We start from the raw sequence: 21,367 nt of genomic DNA, 5'->3' as shown, positions 1-21,367 counted from the left end.
CGATAGGTTTATTACATAGGAAGCTTTGATCCTCAGGACTCAACTGAAATATTCAAAGTTCTTATAAAGGTGTCTTAGAGTCTGCGATACAAATTCAGATGTCTGCTGCCAAACGACTCCTATTCAGCAAACCCGTATGAGCCACCTTTGAAAGTGAAACAGTAAGATGACACCATTCATAGCTTGACTTTTGGAGAGGTCTTTGTGCTCCCCTGCCTTTCGGTACCTGACAACTCATTCCAGGCTGTATCAAAGTTGCATAACAGAATTTGTAAAAAGCTACACAGAAGGGCTTAATGTGTCGAGAACAAATAACTTCTTTGTTGATATCCACTGCCAGATCAAAGAGATGAAGGGTAATAGGCCCAGGACTGCATTACCTTCAGTTACAACGGGGAGCAAAGGAACCAAATAGAACAGTGAAAGGCAACAGAGGACAATAAAAAAGGAAAATACTAACAAGTTTAAATGATTCAACGTCCTGAAACATGAATAAAAGCCACGGAAATAAATTCGTCAAGATCACGTAACAAAAGGAAAGCATGTGGCTCCTCGGCTTAAAGGCTTTCCTACTGTACTACTGTTTTCTGTACGTGTTGTTACCATTTGGAGTGCTGCAAGACCTTCCAGTTTTTACAGGGACAGAGAGCTGCTTCTGCCGCTTAAAAAATGCAGATTTGTTGTACTTGACCTAGATGGAAATGTCTGTGAGCTCGAGCAGTATTAGAGATTTTGTCTCCATTTAGCTTCCATTTAAAATGAAATGGGCCCATATTGAACATTTCTTCCTCTAGAGAAAAAATAACCTCTTTTTGAGCAGAGGATTGCCTCATCTGTTCAAAAAAAAAAAGAAAAAAAAAGAAATCCAGGAGGCAGCTCACCTTTTTGAATGAAAACAATGAAAATTCTGGAAATCAAACCCAAACCTAAGGGCAGTCTAACCTTTTTGAGAAAATTCACGTCTGTCTCATGCAGTGTAGTACCGTTTTTCATCTGCAATCCAATAAAAATTAAACTGTACTATCACTGTCCATTCCTTCCTTTTATTTCCCTCCACTGTATTGCGTGCAGCATGTGTGCGAATGCTCGTGCATACCGGACTTAAAATCATTTTTTTGGCAGTAAGGCTGCTGGCAGAGCGGTTCTCTGTAGGCACCAGCCAGAGCTTTGCAGTCCATACACTAGTTGTGCCCCCATGGCACTGCACTGTTGTGAAGTTACTTGTTGCTCATTTTTTGTATTAAAAAGAAAACTCTTAATGTGACAGTAACAAGTGGTTACTGCCCCTGAGTAACGTGGTGAATAGTCATGGTTTGTACAGTTTTGTATTTCTGGGTTTTGTACGTGGTGCTCCATTAGCCTTTAGCTCTGTGGGAGAGCTCAGTGCAAGCACCTGGGAATTGGCAAACGTCTACTTTGCTGGAAGGACAAGCAAACTCTTTCAAAGATACAAAATCTGGAAAAGCTGAGGCCAATTTTTCTTTCTACTTTCTTTCTGTATTTCACTTTTACTTGTAACAGCGACAGGCAAAAAGAAAATCAGAAAGCATCGTTACTTTCAGGTGCAATATCCCTTTAAAAGGGGATAACCTAGGAGTATATGGAAAGAGCAGAAGAGTGAAAGACAAAAGAGAAAGGACTGAGATAATTTTAAGCCAATCTTTTGTCTTCCAAACCTGAGGGACCAGTGTGGCTTCCATCACAAAACGTTAATGAGTAGTGTATGACTCCTTGGGAGCTACCTACAACCTTCCCCAAACCTGCAACATTGTTTATTCTCCTGCTTCTGGTTTTGTGATTGCCCAAGCAGCCACGTGCTGGCACGAAGCCCGCAGAAAAGCGGGGACAAGTGCAGATGGTTTTACACATGTGGAGGTAGCCTGAATTCTGGAGGAAAGTCCTCTGCAAGGCAGCACAGCAGTGCCTGGTTCTTGCCTGCAGAAGAGGACCGATATGGACCTGTGGTGAATTGGTGGGAAAATAAGTCTTCCAGTGGGATTTGAGTAGGAGGGGACAGGAAAAAAAAAAAGTCAGGTATTTCTCTACTCTGAAACTTTATAGATTTGCTGAATTTTTGATTGCCATATTGAGGCTACAGTTGATAAGATTTGACAATAAATTTGTTGGTTTGGGTATTTTAAGGAAAATGCTTTGCGGAGGATGTTTCTGTAGAATCATAGAATTATTTGGGTTGGAAGGGACCTCAAAGATCATCTAGTTCCAAACCCCCTGCCATGGGCAGAGACAGCCTCCACTAGATCAGGTTGCTCAAAGCCCCATCCAGCCTGGCCTTGGAACACATCCAGGCATGGGGAATCTACAGCTTCTCTGGGCAACCTGCCTCACCACCCTCAGAGTAAAGAATTTCTCTTTATATCTAATCTAAATCTCCCCTCTTTCAGTTTAAAGCCATTACCCCTTGGTCTGTCACTACACACCCTTGTAAAAAGCCCCTCTCCACCTTCCTTGCAGGCCCCCTTTAAATATTGGAAGGCTGCTAGAGGGTCTCCCTGTAGCCTTCTCTTCTCCAGGCTGAACAATCCCAAACTCTGTCAGCCCTCGGATCATCTTTGTGGCCCTCCTCTGGACCTGCTCCAACAGCTCCATGTCCTTCTTGTGCTGGGGACTCCAGAGCTGAACACAGTATTCTAGGTGGGGTCTCACAAGAGCAGAGTAGAGGGGCAGAATCACCTCCCTTGACCTGCTGGCCACGCTGCTTTGGATGCAGCCCAGGATACGGTTGGCTTTCTGGGCTGCCAGCGCACATTGCCGACTCGTGTTGAGCTTCTCATCAACCAACACCCTCAAGTCCTTCTCCTCAGGGCTTCTCTCAATCCATTCTCCTCCCAGCTTGTAATTGGGCTTGAGATTGCCCCGATCCACGTGCAGGACCTTGCACTTGGCCTTGTTGAACTTCATTAGGTTCACACAGGCCCACCTCTACAGCCTGTCAAGGTCCCTCTGGATGGCATCCCTTCCCTCCAGCGTGTCAACCACACCACACAGCTTGGTGTCATCAGCAAACTTGCTGAGGGTGCACTCGATCCCACTGTCCATGTGAGACCCCTGAGGAATGCCATATTATGGTGTGCACATATGTGTCTATCTATGTATATATGGGAGGGGGGGTGTGTGTGCCTTTATATATACATGGTATCATGTACACTTTTAACTGGAAGGAACTTAACATGTCTGAGCACTAAGACATTGCAGCACATATGTTTTCTTTGAAATTTTACATGTTCTATTAACACTGCAAAACTTTTAGAAAGAGTACTATTTTTAGTAGCTTTGCAGGGACTGTGCTTCCATCAGTCTGTCGGTGACCACAGTATGGCTGGATTTTTCTTTTGACTTTCAGGAATGCTGAGAGCACCATAAAGCTCTACCGAGATTTTTGCTGCGGCTTGGAGAATTGTGGTATTTATCAACTTCCAAGTGGATTTTAAGAGAATCCACCTGAGCTGACCAGAGGTGTCAAGGGATTGATTTAAAGATGCAGATGCACACAATCATCTTCATTGATAAATCTTTGAGTATCCAATAGCAAATTATATCCTTCTTGAGAAAATAGGTATCCAGGTTATAATTGCCATGACCAGAACACGTTTTTACAGTCTTAGCAATGAGACTGAGCAGTCATTCTCAAACCAATGCATACAATGCTCTGTTCCTTACACATCATAGGCTTTTTTCATTAAAATCCCAATCCTGATCCATATTTTCCATGAAACAATTGTATTTTGTGCAGATCAAGGAAAGCAGTGTGATGTAAGGGTTCTCAGGCCAAAATTCATTCACTTTAAGTCATGGTCCGCAAAAGAAAGAAAGTATCCATCAGCTGTGTCCAGATGAGGCAGAAAAAGTGATTTCTTTCAAGATTTCCAAATAGTTTGTTTGACTCTGTGGACTTTATTGCCAGGTGCTCACTGGCCTGCGCATACTTCAGACTTCCTCCATCAAGGGTTTTTGATGATGGTTGCCCTCACGAAAGCAGTTACAGTGAAAGGACGAGATTTGTTTTGCTGGGGAGGAGGCATTGTCAAAGCCAAAACTGTCAGATGTTGGTGACATCCAAGGACTAGCAATAGGCTTTAGTAGAAAGGCAAATGTCACTCTGGTCTTCAGGTGTTTAAGGTTTTTACCTGTTAAGTCTAGATCATGATCTCAGTCTCTAAAATTAAGAAGGAGGTTTTCAGCAACAGGGATTAATAAGAGGTTATTTCTCCCTAGGATACATGTTTCTCAGCTGTGATAGCTGTCTATCGTGAGAAATAGTCCAGTGTTACCTTCTGAAGATACAGGCTGCTGCTCAGCGTTTTGGGTTCTGGGCTACCACATGAAGATCCTGTAATCTTCTTTTAGTCTTCTGTGAAAGGCTAAAAGAAGACCCTCTCTGGCTCTAATTTTTGAGTGAGGTATTGGGTAGAGCAATGTTCTTGATGTCTATCATGACAGAAACCACCTCTGTTTCCTTTGTCCTGTCCTCAGCTTTGTTAATAAGATGGTCACCCAAATTTTTAATAACATTTCAATGTTAATAACTTTCCTTTTAACTTAGTCTAAATATTGTTTACATGATGATGTCCTTGTCAATACTGAATTCCTTGTGCCAAGTTCCATTTCTTATTCCCTCCACCACTGCCCAAAGGTAGATTTTTCCCCACAAGCCGTTTCAAAATGTATGTAAATAGGCTTTAAGGAACGTCTGATGGATGTTACTCTTTCTACCAAACACTGATGTGCAGGGGCTTTCTTCCATCAGGGGCCTTTTGTGGGAGAGATTTCTCCAAAGTTGTGCACTGTAAAACCTTCTATCTGTAAGAGGTTTAACCCTTTCTGCACAATAGTTTGTAATCACGTAACCTTTAGCTCAGTGCGAATGAATACTAATTATCATTTATAAACAGTTCCTCTCATTATGCGCCTATTTATGGCATCTTTTATAGCTTGCTAATTACAAGCATACAAAACAGAAATGTTTGGAGTTAAATAATGTAAACAGGGATGTAATTGATTTTCATGTTGAATAGTTTTTATTGATTTATTGTTAATTAACATTTTTAAAGGATCTCTTGGCAAAATAATCCATTTAATTTATTGAATATTATACTAGCTGATGGTAAATTCATATTAAAATGTCACAGAAAGATTAACAGTTCCATAATACTTATTTTTCCAACTGTTGCTGCTTTACAGATGTTCTGTATTCTCCCCAAATGAACACAGACAGTATATTAAATGCAATCAATTGCTCTCGGTCCAGGTCTTAGCGGACAAGTGTCGACATCACTAAAAATATCACATTCCAGTTGACGCTAATTGGCCATCCATGGAGTAGGGAGGACAGGTATCTAATGGGGAGAAAAACTGATCTGTCTCGCTCCCGGGGCAGGTCCTTGGGTTGGCTGTTGAAGGACTGTGTGGGTTGAGGGGAGCAGCCCGTATCTTCACTAAAAAACTTCTCCTGCTGCAAAAGCAAAACTTTTCCTGCTGGTGTCCATAATGGTAACTTTCCAACAAATAGATCACTGCGTCAAACAAGCAGTCACTTAATATCTCCAGAGCATGCATACAGTGGTGCAGAAAATGTAGTATGCTGAAGACATTTCCAGAGGTCCTCACTGTCTTTTTCCAATTTTGGAGTGGGAAGAGGGGCTCTGGAGTCCATTCGGGGGTTGTTGACATCATTTTGATGAATGCCAATTGCCTTCAGCTCCTGTTGACTTCAGTGAAAACTGAGGTCACTTACTCAGCACCTCCCAGGATCGAGCACGTAGCAAGGAGTAAAATTGCAAGTTGCAGTCTTCATTATTACCGTCCCATTATATTTTTCAAATGGGTAGCAGGAGAGTGTAATCACATCAGACCCTATTTTTTCATTAGTGAAGAAAAACATTAATATACTGTGACATGGTATTGATTTGATGCAATCAATCTTTCCCAATAACGATAAAACCTTTATATTTTATTAATAGAACAATGCAGTTCTTCTCCATTACAGCTCCCTTTTATTGTTCTGGGTCACAGTGTAATTCTGGTGTGTTTGTTTTTTTATTTTTATGAATATAATGTAAAAGCCTGTAAAATTGCTCCAGCAATCTGCCAGTAGGTTGCATTTGAGGCTCCCAAGCATCTTTTGTTAGGTGAAATGTTACCAATTCAGCTCCAGTCATTTATTGTTTGATAGCCCTTAGGGGTGGATAGGGTGGGAAGGTTTCAGAAGAGTTCTTGGCCTTTAATTCTCTTGATTTTTTTGTGCTGTGGACACTGGGACTTGGACCATCTGATGAGTTTGAAGATGACCTTGCAACAAGTGGCTGGACCCGGCACTTCTAAATCCTTTCCAAACTGGGCTGTGGGTGCCTAACCTCTAGTGAAGCTCCCAGCAGGCCTTCAGCATCACTTCACTTTCTGACCTTGGCTTCACATGTGTAGTAGGTCAGGTCCTACATGGGCAGGAGGTGCTCAAAGCTCTGGGGAAGGCCATGGGCATGCACTGGAGGAGTTACGCTCTAACTTCGTCTCCCTGCTATTTAAAAAAAAAAAAAACAAACAAACACCAATGTGGTGAGTGCCTTTTCTTAGACATTCACAGGAGATCCATCTTCAACTAGACGCCAGCCTGAGCCTCAAAGGCAAGGTCCTTTCAGGCCTCTCAGGTCTACATAGAGGGTCAGCACAGCCTAAGGCTGGTGGTTCTCTGGGTTATGGCTTTATAAACTTCTCTGCAGTCTTCGTTATCGGAGACTCTGCTCTCCAAAACCTGCTGTCCTACCTCAGTTGTAGGGAAGCTGCTGATCAGACTCTTCTGAGAAAGTATCACTCATCAAGGGCAAAATGTGCTCTTGTCCAATTGGCATCTCCTTTATTGTGTGCACGGTAGGTCTATTGGAATACTGCATTCAGCTCTGGAGTTCCCAGCACAAGAAGGACATGGAGCTGCTGGAGCGAGTCCAGAGGAGGGCCACGAAGATGATCTGAGGGCTGGAGAACCTCTGCTATGAAGACAGGCTGAGAGAGTTGGGGCTGTTCAGCCTGGAGAAGAGAAGGCTCCAGAGTGATCTTCTAGCAGCCTTCCAGTACCTAAAGGGGGCCTACAGGAAAGCTGGAGAGGGACTTTTTACAAGGGCAAGATAGGACAAGGGGTAATGGCTTTAAACTGAAAGAGGGGAGATTTAGATTAGGTGTAAGGAAGAAATTCTTCTCTCTGAGGGTGGTGAGGTGCTGGAACAGGTTGCCTAGAGAAGTTGTGGCTGCCCCATCCCTGGAAGTGTTCAAGGCCAGGTTGGATGAGGCATTGAGAAACCCGGTGTATTGGAGGGTGTCCCTGCCCATGGCAGGGGGATTGGAACTAGATAGTCTTTGAGGTCCCTTCCAACCTTAACCATTCGATGATTCTATGATTCTATTGGATCTATTGATCTATCTACACATATTTTTCATTCTTCTTCTTCGGTTAGCCACTATGTCTCCCTATTCCATACAAGACTGGGCATCACGATATTCCAGTTGCAATAAGACCCCTAATTAGTATAGCCAGATACTTTCATTAAAGCAAAGCTAGGTGACTTTCATCACTTGCTCTTTGTTAATTTTTTTTCTTGAAGTAACATCTCTGTTAACCTTCCCTTTTGAACCAAGAACAATGTTGCAAGATCCCATGGTAGGAAAAATAATCCCCGTAATAAATATGAAGACTCCTTTTTAAAAGAGAACGGGCTTATTAAGGGTAACAGTTTATTAACAGTCACTGTAAATTAGATGGATTTAATAACTTTAATTAGTGCAACACTTTCTGACACAGAGCTTGAGGAGAATTCAGCTGTTCACCCCTGTCTCCCTCCTGTACGTCTCTGTGTCTATGGAAGCAGCAACAATTCCTCGTATGGAATAAAAGTGAAATGGCTCCTACTCGCAGCAATGCAGAGCGCAGCAGGAAACTACTGTATGCACAGACCATGGCCTCTGGCACTCCAAATTAGTAGTCAGGAACAGCATGAGTGCAAAGTAAAGCTTTCAAATATCAGGAAGAACAGAAGTTGTCCTCAGGAATCTCTTAATTTCTCTTTCCTTGGCATAACCAGACCCAGTTTAGCCCTGCTTGCCTGCATCCTCAGGGAGAGACGAGGAGTCTTCTCCGTTTAAAGGCTGTGAAGTGCCCAGCATTACTAACGCCCATTGATGAAGTGAGGGGGACTACAGCATGCTGTGGCTTTCTAATGTCCAGCCTTGTTAAAGTAGATGGAAACATTGCTGGTAGGTATCACATCACTCATCAAGATGGAAATGCCATTCTCGTTAGAGAAAAAAAAAAAAAAAATTCTGTTCTGGTCAGAAGTTTTTCGTACTTGGTCCTTTTCTTATGAGACGTTCCAGTTTATCAGAACTGAAAATGTCTGCATCTGTGTTGATTTTGATCAAACCTGTTTTCATTTTTATTTGGAGAAAATGTTTCCTTAAAAGTCAAAAACTATCAAATTTGGAGTCAGAGTGAAACATTTCAATATTTTGTTTTAATAACTTATTGGTTTAGGCTGTATCTTATTCTATAACTACAAATTTTATTTATATTTCTTAAAATTTGACATTAAAGTGTTTTGATCTGATCAAACTTTCACTTCTCAACTGAATCGAAGGACACTTCTTAAAATTTCATCTTTAAGGTACTGATGTCACACAATTACATTTTTAATGGGAGCGTAGCCAACTGGATAAAATCTACATGTAGGTGCCTGCCCCCTTGTCCCCACAATTCAGAATGAAAATACATTCCAAAAAGTGGGCACTTTGGAGACAAAAAAGTGAAATTTTAACCAGGTCAAGGTATAATCTTGCAACCGGTGCACTTTTCCTGAGGTCCAGAGTGCTGCATTTTCTCTCCAGAGCAGAGTGGGTTCAGTGCAGCCATCCTATAAGGAGCCTTTGGAGGATGTAGCACATGAAAGGAAATCAACAGCAAGTTAAGCCCTGAATATCTAAAAAGCCTTCCTGGGCACCTGCAGATGACCTCTTATGAAAAATACCTTTACACAGCCCGGCTCCATTTCCACAGAAACCGCAGAAGTCACCTCTCTGGTCTCAAGCATCTCTCTCCATTAAATTTCAACATTATACTCTATGACTTGAAGGTGTTAAGATCTCTTCAAAGAAATGATCAAAGGGAAACTTTGTTGAGGGCAGTGGTTCTCCACAACCCAACAGGCAGAGGGCACAGGTATGAAAAAGTGAAAAGATGAGGACTTTACTTATCTTCTTCATACTGGAAGTTCCTTTCTAGCAAATGGATTGTATAGAAAGTGTTGTGTGTACCTATGTGCACGCATGTGTGTGTATCTCCATACTTTCATGGTCTTGCCTGGCAAAGCATATTTCTAATAGACTTTCAGATCAAGGTCCATCAATGCGGGCTTTTTTCTTTTATGTCCTGTTTTTTTAAATCATGGATTTAGGTTGTTGTTTGCCAACAGCCCTGTGTTAAGCGATGCTGTGCAGTGCCTGTGCAGCGTGGGAGTGAGAGCTGCCCTGGAGACAGAGGTGGCTGAGTACGTACCTGGGCCTTCTGGAGATCTTAATCATGCCTAATTTATACAGGAGACAAAATCCAATAACTTCTGGAGACTTTGTAAAAACACTTAGCACGGTCCAAATAATAACAGCACCAAAAGCTCGCACCATAAAAATCTCTTAGGCTAAAAAGGAAATAGATGCTTGCAGAAGATTTTCTTTCCTTAACATAAAGGTTTGAAAGGGGGGAAACACATCACAGATAGGCCATTCCTTTCAGAGGGGTTTCTTTATATATCTCCGTGTGAAAGCTGTTGGTAAGGCAACAAAAAAATAAAGTAATACTCTGAAATAAAATTTGTACGGATGTTGCTTTTTTTTGAAATGACATCTCGTTTCTCAAGAATTCGATGTAGCCTTTAGTCAGCCTTATTTCTTACAGTCCTCTGTGCTTTGCATGGTAATTAGCCGCTCGTGTTATCAGCGGTGCGACGCTCCCGGCTATTTCTTCAGCAGCCGCCGCTGTTATCCTCGGTGGCGGCTCCTGGCATCCTCCTGCCAGACCGTACGGCAGCCGCACGTGCGCGCAGATGTTTGGCGTTCTTCAGGCTGCAATGACTGAGGAACGAAGGGGATGGACGCAGCATTGGGGAGGGACAAGGTTGGGTCCGCTTTCCCCGACAGCTCCCTGAGACTTGCCAGTATTTTGCTGACGATTCGCAGGAGGTTCAGTGAGTCGAGCTTGTGACAGATCGCGAAATGCAAAGGGAGGCGAGCGAGCCGGGTTCATCAATGTCAGGATAAATACAGGGTAGCAGCTCCTCGGCTTAGTTGGGAACAGCAGCCTCGAAACCTTTATTTTGTTTTAATTTTTTTCTTTTTTTTTTCTTTTTTTTTTAAGTAATTCAAACATTTGTAGCACAAGCGTACCGCTTTGCGCAGACTGCCGGCACTTCTGACATCAACTTTAGGCGGGTACCGTGTCACACGGCCAGCACTGACACAGTGGTGTTTGCATCAGGCAAGTCCACTGATGCAAATAGTGCGTGGAGTGCTCCGTGCTATTTGTTGCCTGCAGGTAATGCACTCTCTTCTTTTAATTCAGATTTCAAGAAATGTTTACTAGTTTTAATTTTTTTATAATTAAAACATGGCCATGAAGTTAAGTCCAGGTTGCCATATTCCTGAGCAGCACAAGTTCCTCTAATATATCAGTAAAGATTGAGCAGAGGAGGGAAGCTTTTAGAGTAAGAATATGTTTTCGATACCAAGGAGAGTCTTTTCCATACCAACATATACAAACACCTTTCAGACATACCTTGGATCTCACAATAACACTCTGCCTTTTATTATATGGTATCTTGAAGAAAAAAATAATGTGGCCCCAGGCCATATGAAATTGAAGTTGCTTGCTGTGTGCAGAGCGTGGTCTCTTAACTTCCCCACTCTTAACTCTAGAAAGTTTGATATCAACAGTAATGTAAGATCCTTAGAAGCATTAAAAGCAAAAATAAATTAAGAAATTTATGTTTGGCATTCAAAAGATGAAGAACAAAGAGGATAGTATAGAAATTGAGGTTTTTTTCCAAATATTGTTTTAAGTTTTGCATATCTTGTCTTTGGTTTGTGATTCCTGCTTTTTTTTTCTTCTTACTTTTGAAAAGCAGTGTGATCATCTTGAGAGAGAGACGTGAAAAGTTTTTTTTCTCCCTGCCCAGAGATATGATGTGCTAGAGATAACAGCAAAAGTTTCAGTTCTGTGGTAATAGAAAGTATAATTTCTTGCTGATGAGTATTTGCAGACTTATTTCATTACACTTCTAGGAGAGATATTTAATTTTGTAACAGAATCTTGTTTCTGAACCTACTCTGAAATAGCCTATTAGCCTATTGCCAAATTTACCTTCAGTAGTTTTACCTTCACACAAAAGTAAAGAGCATCATTTTACTGTATGTTCAATGTATTGTATACAGCGTAAGATGGTAGGTCATCTCATCCCTCCTTCAGTAAGACAGCAATGGACTAGAATAGCAAACTTGAGGTCGAGCAGTAAATTCATTGCTCTGTAAACAAGGTTTTCATGATGAGGGCTTTATAATCTCCACTGTTGTTAACTGGATAACAAGACATGAACCAGGGTTTGGGGAAAGAAAACAAGAAAATTGAGGGGAGCCCACAGAGGAAAGAGAAATAAAAATCAGCTGATAAGAATGTTAAAATTCTTAAATATCCAGAGATTGTTGCAGTATTTCTGGCTGTCTTGTTAGCTTCATTGGTGATGTGAACTGTTGCACTTGCACTCCTGCTCCAGCGGTGGGGAGGGCACACATGGCATTGTGCGGCTCCTCAGGGACAGGGCTGAGATCAGAACGGGGCTGTCTGCTCAGGACTGCGCCTTCTCTTCAGCATCACTGCATCAGATATGAGCAATTCTCCGAAGGCTGACTTTACAGCATGCTTAGTTGCTTCCCCTTTGAAATCAGTGGTGTAACTCCAGATGACTGTAAAGCTGACAAACTGTGCTGCACCAAAAAGAGTTAAGGCAATCCATTTGTTTCAACAATCAGCGAAGATTTAGCAGGAGTGCCAACAATAAAGTACTTACGACTTCCTATGAATTGGCATGAAATAACAGCCACAAAAAATTATGAAACATAAATTGTTCCCTTGCATATGCACGTCAGGCTGGGGAGCAGCGGTGACAGTGTCCAGGAGCAGGACTTGCACAGACTAGCTAGTGGTATTGTTTGGGTCTGGTAGGCACAAAGGTATCCACTTTTGAAAGTGCCTCTTGATTTTTCGGGTGCTCAAATGCAGATGTGGCAGAGAAGTCTGATTTCTAGATGGCAAGAGCTCAGCACTTTGGAAAATCAGATTGTTTTGATATTTCTCCAGGTGGGCACCTGAAACTCAGAACCTCCAGGTGTTTTTTGAAAATGAGAGATGAAGACCGAGCTCATCTCCCCACTAGCTCTTTGGGGACAGTAATTACTCATATTGTTTCTGTTTCTATCCCCCCTTCCCACACGGGAAGACTTCAAGCCCCAGTCTCCTGCCTCCTGCGTTAGTTCTGTTCTGCAAATGGAAGAAAACCTTTCTTTGGGGAAATCGCCAGGAAATTTAGTGTGGTGAAGTAAACGCCCAGAAAACTCACTCAATGCAACAGACACATGTGTCTTGTGGAAATCTGCAGGAGATGGGCGCCCTCTCAGCATCCCTACCTCCATCAGTAGTGTGCCCTCTCTTCCCAATTGTGCTGAGCCGCGCAAGGGGACTGTGGGCAGGAGGCAGGCGGGGGGGCGGGGATATAAATATGGCAGACTGCCGTTTTGTGCTGCCTCGTCTTCGCTGGCAGAAGTTTGGGTCCTAATGAAACAACCAAGTTGAGTGTGTTGGAGAGGCACTGGCTGGATGGTTTGTATAGGGAGATAGCTGCTCTGCCACATAGAATCATAGAATCATAGAATGGTTAGGGTTGGAAGGGACCTTAAAGATCATCTAGTTCCAACCCCCCTGCCATGGGCAGGGACACCTTCCACTACACCAGGTTGCTCAAAGCCTTATCCAGCCTGGCCTTAAACACGTCCAGGGCTAAGGCATCCACAATTTCTCTAGACAACCTATGCCAGTGCCTCACCACCCTCAGAGTGAAGAATTTCTTTTTTATACCTGATCTAAATCTCCCCTCTTTCAGTTTAAAGCCATTATCCCTTGTCCTATCTTGCCCTTGTAAAAAGTCCCTCTCCAGCTTTCCTGTAGGCTCCTTTAAGTACTGGAAGGCTGCTATAAGATCACCCCAGAGCCTTCTCTTCTCCAGGCTGAACAGCCCCAACTCTCTCAGCCTGTCTTCATAGCAGAGGTTCTCCAGCCCTCGGATCATCTTCATGGCCCTCCTCTGGACTCACTCCAGCAGCTCCATGTCCCTCTTATGTTGGGGACCCCAGAGCTGAACTCAGCACTGCAGGTGGGGTCTCACGAGAGCAGAGGGGCAGGATCTCCACCCCGCGTGTACTTGTGCTTGGTTACATCTCTGATTTCCCTCTCCAGACTGCCTCTGGAGGAAGCCATGCCATTCAGGAGAGCTGAATTCCTCTGCACCCTCAGTCCCACAACATACGGGTGGCTTTAGGGGTCAATATTTTTGGGAATTTCTAGGAGCAGTGCCGTGCTTCCTAGCCCTCCCTCAGCGTTGCTGCCTGTGTTGCAGTCTCTGCAGCTCTGCCTTTGGCATTGCAGCTGCCTCTACCCTATACATTGTCAAGCTTCATGTAGGCAGTGCCACTGCAGAGTCTTCCCTGTGCAGAGGACATAGGGAGATGTTATTTATTTAATATAAATAAATGCACATATTGGATCTATGTACGTGCAATAGCTGTTTTGCTTATGCTTACTCATATGCAGTATATCTGAAACAGGAGGAATCACATCCAAAAGTGGTGTAAACAAAATCCTGTAAATTTATACAAATATGTTGCAATGATATGTAAACACTGCAAATATTACATCTTCCTGTGATGCTGATGGGGAATAATTTGAGAATTTTAAGCAGTGTAACTTTTCAGATGCTGGAAAGACTTGGCCTCATTTCAAAACTGTAATAGAGGTTGGAATATATTTCATGTGACAACCATGTCCTCAAACCTGCTATTTGTTATTTCTTTTTAAAACACGAACAAACTATTTTCTCATTTTGTTTACAGGACAGTGGGACAGGAGATAACAGCTGCATTGAAGAAATATTGCGGGTAAGAATACTTAAAAAAATTCTCTTCCAATGCCATTTTGTTTACTTAAAAGGCAAGAGAACAACAAGAATGTTGCAATTACTGCTGTTAAAAATATTACTCTTTTAGATTGTCATCTTTCTAAGGAAAAAGTAGGCAAAATTATTTCCTCATGAAAAATAGTTGAAAAATCTGTGAAAACAACCTTCTAGAGCCTCTGGGTTTCACTATTACTTTGTGCCAGTACGGCTGACCTTCATGCACGCAGAAGCAGATAATGGGATAAATTATAAACTGAAATGTACAATGATGTTTCAGGTTTACAAACCATGCAAAGTGCATGTTTCCATTAATCACGACTGTCAAAAATCTTAATTTTGAAGGGAGGTCTAGGAAGGTCATTTTCCACCTGGATTTAATTAGAATCCATTATGTAATGTCATTATGTCCATTATGTCCATTATATAATGACAATGTGCAAAATCCTTAGTTATTTCCATATCTCATTATTATTTCTTTTGTCTTAGTAATTTCTAGTTCATTTTCATGGAGCAAATTAGTACACATTGAGACAGATCTTGGATTGAATCAACTTTGATATTGATTATTTTCTGAGGCAGAAAATGTTATAAACAATGAAACATTTTCATATATTTTAACTAGTGTTTTTTTCAGTTCGTTTTCTAAACTGATAATTCGATAATTCGCAATGCTTATAAATCTGATATAATAGTGAGTGAAACACCAAACAAGGTAGATGGAATGGTAAAACTTTACTGTATGTGCTTTACTATATGTACATTATTACTGTGTGCACTTGTATCTCTTGGATACCCACTACCCAAATATTTCAGATTGTTTATAAACTATGGGGCTATAAATATTTGGTTTAGAGATTAGTAGTGCATTAAGTCTGTTGTTTCTAAAGGCATTTGTCCATTCTCTCTGAATATGTTAAATATGGCTCTTAATTCTTAAACTGGACAAAGAGTTTATTGAAGGGTGATGATGATGGATTGCTTATGACTTCACTGGCAGAGCTTTTACTTAGCTAACATTTACAAAGTGAGCTTTTGTAGGACTGAACTGCGTATTCAACAAGCCTTAGCCTCAGTCCCTGCTGTTTTGTTACAAATTAGTAGCAGACAGTATAATTCATGAGACCTTTTTACATTTTTCACGATGCACTAAGTATATGATGTGATGTGAGTCTTATTTGCCCCTTTTTACGCAAGGCTTTTAAAATGAACAGTCAAAGAATCTAGTCATCCTCCTTAGGTTGTGCAATTTGGCTTGTGCAATTAGCCAAAAATAATGTAGAAGAGACATAGTTTCTTCCACGCAGAGGAGCGTGTATATGTATGTAAGAGACCCCAGCTGAGAAGAAAAATGTACTGTATGACTGGGGATAGTAAGATGTGTCTCCAAACCGGTGAACATACCTGCTGCTCTCTCTTTTTTTTTCCCTTGGGAACATTCCTCAAGAAACATTTTTGCAAAGCTTCAAGATGAAGCATTCAGGACATCCTTGGATGGGTAGCACCCTTTGGTTCGTGAGTATTTATTCACAAAATCTTACTTTGTTTAAAAACAGAATAAACAACCCACAGCTCAAAAGCCATGCTTTGCATCAGTGTCTCGCTATCTGCTGAGGCTTCACATGGCTAAAATAGAGAGTGCACCATTTTCATCCGCTAGCTCTTGTCCTCACGCAAATATTCAATCGTCATGGGTAACTTCTCCAATCTGTCCATCCTCCAGGTCTGCAACCTGGGTATCACCTTCTCTTCTGAACTTCCCTTGTTTCTCTGTGTTTAAGGCTACACGTAAATCTTGCAGACTGTTACTCTATTGCTTTTGTAGCTGAAGCTCTTTATTCACAAACATATAAGCCTCGGGTCCAAATTCTCATTACACATCTTGATTGCTGCAATGTCTTTTCCTTGGTTTTGACAAATGCAGTGGTACCCACCTCCATTCATGCTGCTGCACAGATCATTTTCCTAGATTGACATCTCCCCCCAAAAGACATTTGTCTTTACATATCACCACTGCCATCTCCTTCTCTATCATATCAAGTAGAGATATTTGTCTCTGGTTTTAAGGCCTGAATACTACCAGTCCATGCTGACATATTAGCTTCCACTTTAGCTTACTTGGTGATGCCAGCCCGTGTCACCCTGTCGCAAGGTTTTACATCGATTATTTTCTCCCATGCTTCCCATCAGATCTGGGAAGAGCCTTGCACACTTTCCCAGTTAGCTCCTTACCTACCTTCAGGTCCTCTCTTAAGAGCCTCCTTTTTCACAAGGACTGTGGAAAAACAGCGATGAGGTCAGGGCTATACTACTGTTCCTGATGTCTGAATATTGTTGTCCTAGTTGTCTCTTGTAGTGCCCGGTCAGGCCAGTTGTATCCATCTGCTCTCTTTTGTCCTGAAAAGAGAACTTTCTGTGTCATGAACTCCTGTGTAGCAGAAAAGCAGTGCTTAGATGCTCTTGCAATATAAATCTGTATCAGCAGTGGTTGCTGTTACTGATAATTAATGAAAGCAGCAGCAGTAATAACATGTCATTGCTACTAACTTTAAAAATTACTGGCTTGCAGACTTTTCCAGCCCTCTCCATGCCTTCTTTTTGTGCTGAACAGATCCCTTCAGTTTTATGGTTTTCTGAAACAGACTATTTATAAGGAATGCCATTTCCATGTTTTTGTTGGAGGTGCTATTCACACAGTAAAGCCAAAGTTTAGCTTCTGTTCGGACAGAACATATGCCGTTCCTGTATGGGTGCCTGTTGTGGGTTAGGCCGCTCCAGCAACCGAACCGCCCCCTCCCCAGTTGTTGACTCACCCTCCCCCAGCCCCAGGGATGAGGGAGAGAATTAAAGGATAAATGGGATACCCGTGGGCTGAGATAAGAACAATTTAATACAGATGATTTAATACACAGTGTAGATGCTCACCACACCCTCGTATACAAAGCCCGTCTCATCCCGAAGCTGCAATCCCGGACGAACGCGAGGCCCTGAAATAGAGAGGGGCAGAGAGAGATAGTACTCTGAGAGTGGGAGTACTGGGAGAGAGAGGAAAAGAAAAGGCAATAGAGCAAAAGCGCAGCAAGTGCAGAAGAGCAAAAGCGGCGAAAGAGCCAAAGCGCAAAAGCCCTTCTGTCTGGCTGACCCTCTCTTTTATACTGGGCATGACGCTGCATGATATGGAATACTAATTGGCCAGTTTGGCCCTCAATCTTAAGTTCCACCACAAATCACAAGGGGAATTGTGTCCCCCTTGTCCCGGCTATTCTCCCCCCTTATCCCACCGTGCTTCTGCACTCCGGCACACTGGAAAGTCCTTGGAGTCTCACGTCCAACCACAAACATCAACTTGCTATCAGCATTCTTCTCAGAGCGAGCCTCTGAGTAAAACCAAAACACGGAGCTCTTCTAGCTGCTAAAAAGAAGAGCTAACTGTCCCAGCTAAAACCAGGACAGTGCCCAGAGGCAGAAGAATGAAAAGCCACAGCAGCTGCAATCCTTGTGTTCCCCTCAGAAAAGATGGTTCTTTGCTGGTACACTGAAATGTGTTTCTTATAGAAAGGGCCACTCTACTGTACGGAGCATCAGCAAAAGGAGGAAGATGCTTAAAATTTATCTTTTAAGGTACATTGCACCCTATTTTAGCTGTCTCTTGCACAACACAAAGCAGAAAACATCCTCTCTTTCTAGACAGTGTGTTCCCTGCACACGTCAGGCTGTGACTTCTCCAAGGGAGGACAGGTACGTCCATAGCATGTCCGTGTTTCCCCAGTCAAGACCAAGGGCAGTAGAAAGCGTGTCCCAGGTCTGATCCATCTGCTCCCCTCTGTTTGCTTCCCACAGAGGGTGAGAGGAAGCAAGTGATGGTTTGTGCACACGTCTTGTCACCTTCTGATTCCAGGACATGGCCAGAGCCAGCATCTGGACCCAAGCTGTGAAATCAGTTGAGGTGTAGCTTTAAAATCCCCAAATCTGACTCTGCACTAACTGTGACAAGAATTTGTAGTCTTTGCGCTGTCTGGTGCAGCACAGGGTGCCACGGCTTAAGTCTAGCCTTTTTTGATGTTGTTTTACCAAATGTATTGACGCTCTGTAGATTTTGTAAATTGACAGATTATTCTACATGAAACTGCATCTTCCAAAGAAAGCCCCCAAGAACTGAGATGCAGAACCGCTTCCAGTCCTGAAGGAGGTTGATTAACAAGACAGTAACCCTGTCGAGATTGGAGCTGTTGTAAAGACTCCTACTGAGTTTATAATCACTGCAGGAATCCTGAACCTCATCCAACCCCATGCACTAATTTGTAACAACTTCTTCAAAGTGTAGTGACTCCTCTGTCCGGCTGCAGGCACACATGTCGAGGATAGAGAGACTTCTAAGAGAGCCTTCTATGGAAATAACTCCAGTAAGACCAAGTTACAGATGTAATGTCAAATCAAGAGAGAAAAGCCTCCTTACTTGACAGTAGCTGTAAAAGGCGATTCCTAGTAAGCTTTTGCATTGTTTGTGGAAGACATGGTAAAAAAATTTGAAGCGGAAAGTAAGACTATAGAAATATCCTTTGTTCCACTGTGCCCAGAGCAGTTGCTACCTGAAATACCGCCAAAACCAACCTATTCACTTCCTCGCTAAAACACAGGCTTGCTAATCAAGATTAGCAATTTTGGCTGATTTCTATTTGATTTTATTAGTGTGTGGAACCGTGTATTTTGTTATGAGTGATGGGGTTTGGAATAAACATTTATTTTGCTGCAGTACCTGTGAAAAATGGGAGCAGCAGGAGTCCTGCCTCTCTGCTAAGTTAACTGTCGCAACCAATATCGGATGTACCCTGAGTATATTTGCTATGGATTTAAGGAGAAAGGGAGTGTGTCAAGCGCAGGCAGTTCTTGGTTTGTAAGATAAGTGGTTGGAGATTGATTTGGCTGTTCTTACAGTCTTAGTTGCGATTTCCTAGAGCTGCGGTAGCTTTGTCGAAAGGAATCCCACAGGCAAGCCGAGCTTTTAATTATTGAAGATGTTCCTTGTGAATTCGCTGGGTTTCTTTGTGTTGACATGAGAGGTGTCGTTGGACTAGGGAGAGACGGACGTAGTTCGAGTGTTTGGCCTGCAAATGGCGTTTGGCTGCAGGATGCGGAGACAGCGGGAAGCCGATGGAGCAACAGGAACACTGAGAAAGGGCTGGAGGAAAACCAAGCACAGCCAGTTAACAGGGAAGAAGCCACCTCCTTCGGCATGGCGTGGAGCAGTGGGGAGACAGGATGGGGTGTGGGGTGGACGACAGATAATTTGCTTTCAGGAAAGACAGAAGAAGCAGTTGGGGAGGCGGTGAAAGGACTGAGGCTCGAGCTGAGGACATCTCTCCCAGCGAAGGACAGCTCTGGTTGGTGTCATGAGCCTCCTGCCCAGGGGTGGGCACCCGCAGGTGCCCTTGCAAATAGGTTGTGACTCCCCGTGGTCATGTGACATCCACTTACGAAAACATGACCTTTTAAGTGTGATGGCTTTGATGAGTAATTTACTCGGATCTCTCTACCCTGTGAAACTAATCAGAGTATGTAAAGCGCAATACTTCTTATTTGAGCAACTTAAAAAACTGAATGAAAACAGTCTAATTCTGCATTTTTCCCTTCCCCACTTGGGATCCCTTGGCTCATTAGCAGGCTTGCTAATTCTTTAGCAGAAAGCATTAAGGATCAACCCTTCAAATATTCAGGGGGTTTTTCAACAGCCATATGTGCCGTGAGATCAGCTGCACTCCATCAGCTGATTGAATTAAAACAAGAGCAGAGGTAAATTAGAAACTGTCTGCACAAGACAAATCCTGTGAAAACATGAAATCCTACCAAACACACTGTCACTGTGAATAAGCATCACAGTCAGTGGAGCACGTGTCAATACTTAGAAGGGAGAAAAATCAGTTTCTTAGAGGTAGGTTGTTAGTGCAACAACTGTGAACTGCTGCCTTGTAAATGTTAATGACTGTGAGATCCCACTGGCTGCAGTTAAGCTCCTGGTGGAGTCGGACATGTGAAGAATTACAGAACACAAATATGGTAATCAGCAGTATATTTCTAAACACTCCTCTTGCTTTGCAAAGCAGAGGGAAAAGCCCACAGGTGGAACAAGACCCACTTCACTGCCCGGCACTAGTGCAACAGCGACCTCGGCACTAGCAGAGCGTTTTATTGCCGTCTCACTGCTGGAAAGAAATTGCTGGGACAACTCTGGGAGGGAGGTGAGAAGGCCACCCTCAGCACGGCACCTTCCTGGGGAGGTTCAGATCGGTTTTTGTGAGTGAGCCCGGTGGGAAACTCCTGGGAAAGTTTCAGGAGGAACACAGCAACTTCAGGTGAGAGAGAGGCGGTGGGGGAGAAAGAAAGTATGGAGACTTAGAAGCAGTCCCAGCTTGCTGACTGTTCCTTTCTTGCTTGGTCTCATAGAATACAGAAGTACTCCAAAGTGTTAGAATCCTATTAAAAATGTATCGGGGACATAAACTATCATTTGTTTTCATTGCAGCCTTTCAGAAGAACTTTCACAGCGCTGCTTTGCTTCCAATATCTGAAATTTCAGAGCAATTAAAGCATTGTTTTGGCTGATGTATACTGTTAATTGCGTTTCTTCAATATTATTCTTTTTGTCTTTCTTACTCAGATAACTGAAAAAGCATACCCAAGAGTGTGTGGAAAATGTGTCATTTCACCCAAGGCACTAAATCGCAGAAACACAAGGTCATAGTTCAAGCCATCTAACCCAACCTCCAGTATTCACCTCTTAACATTGCCTCTCTTACCACACCGTGACATCCAGCTCCTTTGTACAATGTCTTTTTCTGCAGCAGTCGCTGTCTGCAGCAATTTACCTAGGTCAGCTTTCCTCCAGCCAGCCTGGGTATCGCTAGCAATGTGGATGGCAGCACTGTGGAGCTTCAGCGAGCTCTGCCTGGAGCTTCTCCAGCTTCTCAGTGAGAATTATCAGTCCGTACGCTACCTTGTGCTGCTAGAGCAAAATTAGCTGCAGTACTAGAGTGAGCAAAAGATATTTTGGCTTTGTCCATGTAAGCTGCGATGACTGCAGAATAGGCATACCTCTGTAC

The 21,367-nt window shown here is 42.8% G+C and overlaps 1 protein-coding gene across 1 annotated transcript in view; it reads left to right on the top strand.

The window, feature by feature from the left end:
- The window catches only part of AFF3 (ALF transcription elongation factor 3), a 340,164-nt gene that overhangs the window by 139,610 nt on the left and 179,187 nt on the right, over window positions 1–21,367 (top strand). The window contains 1 exon segment of the mRNA XM_086615772.1: window positions 14,209–14,253. Coding sequence (XP_086471898.1) covers window positions 14,209–14,253 — 45 coding nt within the window.

Source organism: Tauraco erythrolophus, chromosome 1 (genome assembly GCF_009769465.1).
Source record: "Tauraco erythrolophus isolate bTauEry1 chromosome 1, bTauEry1.pri, whole genome shotgun sequence".
Lineage (NCBI taxonomy): Eukaryota > Metazoa > Chordata > Aves > Musophagiformes > Musophagidae > Tauraco > Tauraco erythrolophus.
The sequence above is the reverse complement of the archived record's forward strand: the minus strand, read 5'-3'. Positions and strand labels throughout refer to the sequence as shown.